Source organism: Podarcis raffonei, chromosome 17, assembly GCF_027172205.1.
Source record: "Podarcis raffonei isolate rPodRaf1 chromosome 17, rPodRaf1.pri, whole genome shotgun sequence".
NCBI classification, from domain to species: domain Eukaryota; kingdom Metazoa; phylum Chordata; class Lepidosauria; order Squamata; family Lacertidae; genus Podarcis; species Podarcis raffonei.
Genome location: NC_070618.1, coordinates 40024844 through 40034570, shown reverse-complemented (window position 1 = coordinate 40034570; position 9727 = coordinate 40024844). Strand labels below are relative to the sequence as shown.

General features: G+C 46.6%; 1 protein-coding gene across 1 annotated transcript; it reads left to right on the top strand.

Moving 5' to 3' along the window:
- Positions 1 to 363: 363 nt before the first annotated feature.
- Positions 364 to 1302, top strand: LOC128405359 (olfactory receptor 12D2-like). The gene has a single exon (XM_053371888.1). It carries the CDS (start codon positions 364 to 366, stop codon positions 1300 to 1302), a length of 939 nt encoding a protein of 312 aa, XP_053227863.1.
- Positions 1303 to 9727: the final 8425 nt, after the last annotated feature.

The following is a 9727-nucleotide window of genomic DNA, read 5'->3' as shown; positions in this document are numbered from 1 at the left end:
CTTTTGACATGTCTGTTTATTTATTTAAACCCAATAGCTGAATTGATTCTTTGGAGCATCCATGCAAAAAAAAATATAATAATTGGGGGGGGGGGTTAAGCTGCATCGCGTAAATAGGGGAGGAATAAAATAATAATAATTGCTAATGGCCAGGAAGCAGGAGACAGAGTGATGAGCACCAAATTGTATCATTGAGAGAGCAGATCATGGTGTAATGTAAATGGCCTTATAAGATTGGGTTTACAGCAATTTCTAGGTAACTCACAGAAGCTAAGGTAACTCTCATTTTCCAGAATGTCTTGGTGATTTTCTTTTTTTCACCTGCAGCAATTTCCATCCCTGCTTTCTAAATTCATCAGGCTGATGCAGAACGGGACATCAGTCACTGAATTCATCCTGATCGGTGTGTCAGATGCCCATAATTTTCATGGCTTCCTCTTTGGTCTTTTTCTGCTCCTATACTTAGCCAACATCTCTGGAAACCTGGTGGTGGCAGGAGTCACCTTCTGGGACCTGCAGCTCCAGACACCCATGTACTTCTTCATTGGCAATCTGGCCTTCATTGACATCTTTTACTTCTCCACCACCGTCCCCAAGATGTTTGTGGGGCTAGCCTCCCATAGCAATCGTATTTCCTATGCAGGGTGCATTGCCCAGATGTTCTTCTTCCATTTTCTAGGCAGCACTGAAGCTATGCTGTTGTCCATCATGGGCTACGACCGTTATTTGGCCATCTGCCATCCCCTCCACTACCCTGTCCTGATGAATCACCAGTTGCGCTGGACCCTGGCTGCCTTGGTGTGGACAGCTGGCTTCTTCCACTCACTCCTCCATGCCATCATGATGTCCCGGCTCTCCTTCTGTCAAGACAACAAGGTGGAGCACTTCTTCTGTGATATATCTCCACTCCTGGCACTCTCCTGCTCAGACACCTGGCTCAACGAGGCCTTGTTAGCTGGGGTCACTGGCTCCATCATCATGGGTTGCTTTGCCTTAACTCTGACATCCTATGCTCTCATTCTAAGGGCAGTGGTTGCCATGCGCTCAGCAAAAGGTCTCCAGCGTGCATTCTCCACCTGTGGGGCTCACCTCACTGTAGTGGCCCTCCATTACTGCTGTGCTGGAGCTATGTATCTACGGCCACACTCAGAGGGTTCTCTGGACACAGACAGGGCTGTGACTGTGTTGTATACAGCAGTCACACCTGTTTTGAACCCGTTGATCTACACCCTACGCAACAAGGAGGTCAAGGCTGCTTTGAGAAGGGCTATATGCAGGAGATCCTGTTCTCAAAGACAGTAAAGAGTGTAAGTGCCAGAACGCCATGTACTGTAAATATGGTGGCCCTGAAGCAAATCGGTTTCCCTTTCATCTGATAGAATCCTAGGTCCTCCATCCCACTCTTGATGAACCCTTGGTGATTCATGTTGACACACAGAGGCACACATTATTCCAGGTTTCCCAAGCTTTCCTACCAATTATGCTACAATCCACATTGGCATGCTTCTGTCCCATCACAATGCCGCAACAATGACACATGCCCAGGTTTAAGTGGTGTGTGGGTGTAGGGGGTGTTATTGTTTTTCTTTGTTATTGTGGTATGTGTTTTTGTGTTTCTATACTGGAAACAGCCCTGTGAAATTTGGATGAAGGGTGTTAGAGAAATGTAATAGATTATAAATAATAACAAAAGAAACTTGGGCATCTATCCAGACACAAGCAATCCCTTCTGAACCCTGCAGATCTGGACTATTGCTTGAAAGGAAAAGCTAACAAAATACGTATATCCAAACTCTGCACCATCCAAAAATGAAGGACAGCTTTTTGACACTTTGTCATCTACTGGATGCATTAAAGTAAAGGAACATGGCTAGCAGTCACTCTCTCCTCATGATTTCTATGGGGAAACATTCTTGGATAGTATACTTATGAAGAACTATTGTCTGGAATTATAGTGCTGTTTTTAGAATACTACCACTCCATCCTCTCTCCTCATATCCTTAATTTCTTTATTGCTTTTATCTTTTCTCTTTCTTGTTGTTATTATTGCTTTTTTTGAAATGGAAATGAAAACCATTACCAAACATAAAGCCCCTTCTGAACATAAACTTCACAGTCTCATCAACCCCACCCCCCACCCCCGGCTCCAAGGCATTTGAAGGACCTCTGAGTTGAGAAAGCCTGACCAATATGGCAATACAGTAAACTCTCCAAAGAAATGTACTGGGAACATACCCCTCTGAGATCCCAGTGCTAACAACACCCTGAGAGAAATCATTGACTTATTCCTTGGCAGTATGGAGGAAAATATGTAATGAAATGTGGGTTGGGGGCAGGAAGTACACCATCGAATCATAAAATTGGAGAGTTGGAAGGGATCCTGAGGGTCATCTAGTCCAACCCCGTGCAATGCAGGAATCTCAAATAAAACATCCCTGACAGGTGGCCATCCAACCTCTGCTTAAAACCCACCAACGAAGGAAGTCCACCACCTCCCGAGGAAGTCCATCCCACTGTCAAACAGAAAGTCAGAAAGTTCTTCCTGGTGTTTAGTCAGAATCTCCTTTCTTGTAATTGGAAGCTTTATTTTGCTTGGTTTTGTTTAGTTTTTGTATATCTGGTAAATATACAACATATAGGCCTATATCTGGTGATTCTGCTTCTTTTCATTTTTTGAGATTTTTATGCTTTGCAATATTTTTGGTGGTATTCCAAGTTTTTGTCTTTCTAGTGAATTTGCTTCTCTGGGAAGTTTCTGGTCATTTGTTTGGTGCGTTTCAGCTGATTTTGATTCTTTTCGATTCTTTTTTGCATCTTTGGTGTTTCTTTCTTTGTTCTTGGTGGTTTTGCTTAATATACGTGTTACTGGTGAATTTACATACTTTGGGTGGGTTATTGTGGTTCTGCTAGTTTCTGCTAGGTTTTGCTTCTTTGCTGCATTCAGCTAGTTTTTTCTTCTTTTCAATTGGTTTTTTCATTTCTGGTCGTTTTGTTTGTTTTGGGTTGTTCTGCTTAGGTTTTTTATTTCTATCTAATTTGCTGCTTTGGGGCTGATTCCAGTGAATCAGAACCAAAACCAAGATCTAACTGTAGCCCTAATCCTAACCAAAGCATAACCCTCCACCTCACTCTAAATCTAAACCCAGCCCTAACACTTGCCCTAAGCCTAACTCTTACTCTAACCAACTCCAACCTCTACCCTAAATGCTATTATTTTGATATCAATTTAAATCAAGAAACGAACTTGAGTGTTATATGGGATGCGAGTAAAGCAGTAATGAAAGGGTTTTTTATTCAACAAAATGCTTATCACACCCCAAAAGAAGCAAATTCACTAGAAATCCAAAAACGAAGCAAAACCACAAAATATGCAAAACCAATGAAAAGGAAGCAAAATCACCAGAAACCCAAAAACCAAGAAACTTAGCACAGTAGTTTTTCTTGGTTTGGGTTTCTGGTGAATTTGCTTCCTTTGGGGTTGGTTTGCTTCTTTGTGGTATTATGGGGAATTTGCTTTGCTATGAGTTGCTTACTTGTTTTGTGCAGGATGCATGGAGAATGTGAGCCGAATGCACGGGAGAGGCACCCCGTTTTAAATTGCTTTTTGTTTTCAGCCTTAAAACAGCACTTTTTGTCCAGGCAGCTAGTTCAGAAGTTTTACAGCCGCAGTTAGTCACAATAGGCTTGGTCCTGGCTCTTACGGCTGCTGCTGGCTGGAGTGTAACCATAATTCACCGCATAATGGTCACAAATCCCTTTTTTATAATAAAAATCGGCATATAAAATGTGACGTTTATGTGGTGAAATATGGTATCTGTGTAAAGTCATCAGTTTAGACAAGAGCTGGGAGCTGAGACATAGGAGAAATGGCAAGGGGGTATGATGGTATGCAGCGCAGGAATCCTGCCCATAGCCATACCTGCGTGGGCTTGAACCACCAACCTTCTGGTTAACAGCCAGACACACTGGACCATTAGACTTTTGTGTAGGGCAATATGATGCTGCTGTTGTGTTGAAATCTAGCACTGAAAAGGGATACTCATTACATCTCTGTGTCTTTGTGTTCTTGTCTTGCCTCCTGGGTATTTAATGCTGAACCATGATCTGCAAAGAGCCACAGTCTGACGTGTATGTTGGGTGACTCATCACCTGAGGGGTGTGTGGCCTTCTCCTCAAGCCAAATTCCCACTTGTGGAGCTGTGGCAAGCGAAAACGTGGAACCTGGGGAGAGTCCGTGATGCTGTTCTTTCCTCCCCTAGACAAATGAAGAGTTTAACCAGAGGCTGAATGGCTTTCGTCCAGACCCAGGGGTGTCTTACCCATAGAGGCCAGTGGCGCAGGGCACCAAGTTCTGCAGGGCGCCAGGGAAGAGGCAGAGGCTGAATGCGAGGCCTCCCAGAATCAGCTCTCCGCCCTCCCCCACCTCCCCCATGCCACATCAAAGCAGCGCCACGCCCAGAGCCTCTGCCTGCTGTGGCCACCAGGGCACAAAACAGCCAGCTGAGCCACCGCATCCAGCCTCCGCCTTCTCCCCGCCAGAGGAGCTGCCCTCCAGCCACTGCCTGCCTCATCCAGCCCCGCAAAGCTAGGCGTGTCGCTGGCAGTGCTGTCCTCCCTAAAAAAGCTCGGCAACTCTGGGAAACGGGGGGGGGGCAGAGGGGTCTTTGCACCACGGCACTGGATATGCTTAAGATGGCCCTGTCCAGACCTGGCTGCATCTGGTGGCCTTGGGAACATGACTTTATTCTAAGGATCTGGCACCTTGCAGGCTCCCACGGCTGTGTATAGGTACATCAAAGGTTATGTCACCCCAGTAAAATACCAGGTGAGTCCGGGAGGCTCAGTGGGCAAGCGAGGAGCTCAGGGTTGTTTCAAGATGGAGGCGATATCCCCCCTTGTTCCCTTTAATTTTGAGCAGTTTGGCTGCTGGGCTCTGGGTGGAGGATTTCACCTCCCTCCTCTTGCGGCCATGCACAAGGGCTTGTCTTTGGAGATGGCGGGCGCTTCCCTCCTCCTCTTGCTTACCTTTAATAGCTGCAGAAGGTGGCTTTGTTGGCAATTCCAGCAGGTCCCTCCCTTGCCTTTTCTAGCTGGGGGGGGGGCATTGCTCTGTAATGGGGTGAGACAATACCCCTGCCTGGCACAGGCTCCTCAGAGGGCATTGTCTCCTACATACCATATTTTTTCGTGTATAAGGCGACCCCTGGTTTTTTAGCCCTAAATTAAGAAATCAATTGTTGAGCTTGGGGGGGGGGGGGTTTGCTGCCACTGAGGGAGGCAGGTGGGCAGGTAGGGAGCAGAAGGAGGACCAGAGCCAAGCAGGGCATGAAGATGGCAGACACCAAGAAGAAGCACAACGAGCAGCTGAAGGGCTGGACCATATTTTTCAGTGTATAAAATGACCCCCTATTTTGGATTAAATTTTTAAAGCAAAAAACATTGTATTATACACATATCTGTACACATATTATACATATATCTGTGGAGTACTGTCATGGGCCAGGAGTCAGCTTCGCTTGCTGAGCCGCACAGCAGCCTGAAAGGGGAGAAGGTGGTGTCATTCCCCCTGCAGCTGACTAGCCTTCAAGGACTCAAAGGAGAAGGCACTGATGAGAACCAACTGCCTTCAGCCTTAGGCAGAGCTTCCAGCAGCAGTCAGATGCTGGTAGCAACACTTGTAGTTCCTGGTCCTGCCTTGCTGCTTCCTGCTCATCTTGACCCTTGACTTCATGATCATTGGATTCCCCGACCCCTGAACCATCTGACCACGTGGGTTGCTGTTTGCCTGACCCTTGCACTGGCCCTGGCATTGGATAATGACTCTGCCTCCAGGTAATTACACCGTCCTGGCTGAGGCCAGCTTTTTCTGGGAGGCCACCAGTACCCGATCCTGCTTTAAGTGGAGATGAAAACAACTGAATCTGTGGGCCAAGCTACATGTGGCATAAAATGCATGAATACATTTCGTGTGCATTTTTTGCCATTTAGTATAAGCAAGATCAAGGCTGCAGGTTGGAGGGATGAAATATACTCAGAGTTGCAAAGCGATTTCATGCTCTTTACTGAGCTCATAGTGGTGAGGAGGGAATGAAAGTCCCCTCAAAGTATCTGCTTTATATACATTATTTACACAATGGGCTGCACGTGATTGGCTAATTCTGGAATTCTCCTGTAGGCCAATCAGGTTGTGGATTCACTTCTATCTGGAGCTGGATTGGGTGGCTCCTGCCAACCAATCATACTGCTGTATTGTTCTAGGACCAATCAGACTGCTGCATTCTGAATCCTATTGTTCTAGAACCAATCAGACTGCTGCAGTTTGGTTCCTATTCAACTCAGTACATAACAAGGGAGAAGATTTATTCATTTCTGTCCTGCTGAGGAGGCGCCAAAGGAAGCTTCCCTCCAAGGGCTTTGGGGAAAGGTGGCAGGGATTTTGAGCAGGACCCATTGATGCAGAACCTGTTAAGCGCTCCTCCACATGCACCTTGATCCTGATGGGAGCTGGACTCCAACAGCACCTGATGTGCTGATGTTTCTGCTTCCCTTATATAAGCAGTGTGTTCTACTGCTGAGTTTTGGTCCTTTTCTTAACATTATGACTCCTTTCTCACCCTTGAACACTTGGCTATTTTGCAACCAACACGACATTACCTGTGTTTCTGCTGTAGCATTTAACAAAGCACGAGTGAGACCTCTGATTACTAAGTAAAGCATTTAAACTTGCTTAAGGTTGTGGTCCAATGACTCTGAGAGTGGTAGAGCCTTTCTCAGAGAGTGGGAGCCTAAGAACCATTTTCCCCCATGTTTTGCAAATGCTAAATATCGTATTGCCCCAAAAATAAGTCGCACCTGAATATAAGCCACGCCTTTAAAATTAAAGGGGGGTAGGGGAGAAAAAAGGGCAATACCCAAATATAAGCAGCTCCCTTAAAAATCCGCATGCACTCACACCCGTTCTGTTTTACCATAATGTTCTGTTTCAGTAGCGATATCATAAAAGCCAATTTTTGTAAGGTCACAATTTTAAGCTGCACTTTAACTTTTCATGGTCGAAATTTGGGGGGGGGTGGCTTATATTCGGACCAATATGGTATATTCCAGTTTGGGGGGGGGGCTTTTTTGACTAGAGCCAAGGCCCACACGTTTGCAATTCAGGCAGTCAGCCATTTTTCTTTTGCAGTTTCCCACACATGTGGGACTCCAGGAATAGTTGGTATTCGTAGTTATTTCCCAACAGAAACAGCAATGTCCTGCAGCATATATGACTATCATATAAAACGTAGAGCCATTCTCATTCGGTTTCATCTAAGTGGAAACAGCTGAGGAATCTATCATTGGTTGATTTACAACTCCACCAGAAGCCTATTTTTTGCTCCTTTTTGGCACTTAAAATGTTCTAGGGATGGCAGTTTTGAAAAGTTAACCACAGGGTCTCCTGGAAAGCTCCCAGTGCTAGTAATATGCCTTTGATTTTCCAGACTTTAAAATTACTGTATTTATTGGCAGGGTATTATGAATAACACTGACACACACATCTGCTAATGGGCTGTTTCAGCCTTATTAAAGCATCCTCAGGTGCAGTTGTGAATTAATAACTGTAACAGACACAGGTCTAGTAATATGCAAAACATCTTTATACAATATTCGAGAAGGGGAGCCTGTTGCCCTCTAGATGTTGCTGGATTCCCAGTTCCCACCAGGCCCAGTCAACACAGCCACTGGTAAGGGTTGATGGGCGTTCGAGTCCCAACAACATCTGGAGGGCCACAGGTTGCCTTTCTCTGCTTTGTACTCTTAGATGGTTCACTTCCATAGCCAAGGGCTGCCAGGCTCTGCTCCTGTTTCTGTAACTGCATCCAGTTCCAGAGAAATTTAGCATGTTAATTTTCTCCCACCACTTTTTCAATGCTACAAGAAACGTCAGTTCCTAAATTCCTAGCTACCCTGGGTATACTAAGTAGGCACTTGAAGGGGTGGAATCTGGTCTTTAAAATTTCAGCTGCAAGACCAAAATTCAGTGCCTCCCTGCCTCTCACTCTCCATTGTGCTAATTTACTAAGTCATAGTTGTGGTGCCATGTGGCCCCTCTAGGCTCAGTGCACAGTGTGACAGAACCAGTCGTGCCTCCCTCAGTGGCGAAGCTGCATGCTCCAGCACCGGGGGCAGAGAGCAGGCGGGGGCATGGCTGGCACATGTCCCGGGGGCATGGCATGTCGCCCGTGGGGCCTGGCATGCATTCTGGGGGTGTGGCGTGCCGCCCGCAGGGGTATGGCGCCTGGCGCAGTGGGAGGGGTGCGCGGCACGTGTCCGGGGGGCAACAGCGATGGTACCCCCTCCCCAATTGGGCCGGGGGAGGTGTGCTCCCCCCGCCTGCCCCTGCGTTACTCCACCAGTGGCCTCCCTAATTCCACCTCTGCTGTCTGTCTGTCTATGATTAAAAGCATTGCCACAGGGGGAAAACAAGGCAAGCCCACAGGAACCTTGCAATATGTGTCTCCTCCTATTTCTTGTTCTACAGATGGGGCATAAACTGTGGAGTACGGCAGGCTTGGGGAACCCTTTGGCCCTGTGTTTCTGGACTACAATTTCCCTCATCCCTGACGATGCCAATTTAGGATGACAGGAGTTGATCATCATAGAATCATAGAATCATAGAGTTGGAAGAGACCACAAGGGCCATCGAGTCCAACCCCCTGCCAAGCAGGAAACACCATCAGAGCACTCCTGACATATGGTTGTCAAGCCTCTGCTTAAAGACCTCCAAAGAAGGAGACTCCACCACACTCCTAGGCAGCAAATTCCACTGTCGAACAGCTCTTACTGTGTACACATAATCATCTGGAGGGCCACAGATTATGGAGACAGCTTTAGAGGGGCAAGAAAAATCAAGGAAATTTTGTGGGGGAGAGAATGGGAGGACAATGCCAAGGCCCCTAATTCATTCCCTCCCAGCTTAATTTTTCAAGATAAATGAAGTGTAGTGAGATCTGATCATACACTATCTGTTCTGCCTCCTAGTGAGTTGGGGGTTGTTGGATCAGGGGCTTCCTGATGCACAGCACACATTCTTAACTATGTGCACCAGGATAGTTTTGTTTTTTTAAAAAACAGCTTCCTATCCTTAAGCTAAAACAACTGTTTTGGAGAACTGCTTTGCAGACAAGTTGTGGGTAAATTTGATGGAGCCAGGCCAAGATGCTCCAAGTGCCAATAAAACTCTTGTCCATAAGATGTGCCACACCTCCTCTTTTGAAGGGACTATTCCATTGCGCTTCCAGCAGGCCCTGTCCCTGCTGAGAGGAGCTGGGAGGGGAAGCTGCTCACGAGACCTGGAAAGTTGTGGCTGCCAAACTCCAGTTTCTCAACTGAAGAAGCGGAGTGAAAGAGAGAGACAGATGTGTACACAGAGAGCCAGCGAAAGAGCATGCGTGCAGCTCCTCTCAGCAGGGACAGGGCCTGAACAAGCATCTGGAAGGAGCAAGAAGTAAATATTTACAGCTCTTGATTATAAGGTCAAGAATGATATTCCCGTCCCAGGAGGCTGCTTAGCCTCCTGGGGAGGGAAAGACTTGGTTTGCTAGGCACTGCCTAGTGTGGGAAGGATGTGCTGATTGGAGTAGATGGAGCGGCTGGGATTTCCCCATTTGCTCTTTTCTTCTTCTTAAAGGAGATCTGCATTCCCAGCCTTTTTGTAATCTGCTGCTGGATAACTGACAAGCTTAAG

Coding starts and splice junctions, on each gene's coding strand:
- LOC128405359 (XM_053371888.1), top strand. CDS start 364: ATGCAGAACGGGACATCAGTCACTGAATTCATCCTGATCGGTGTGTCA.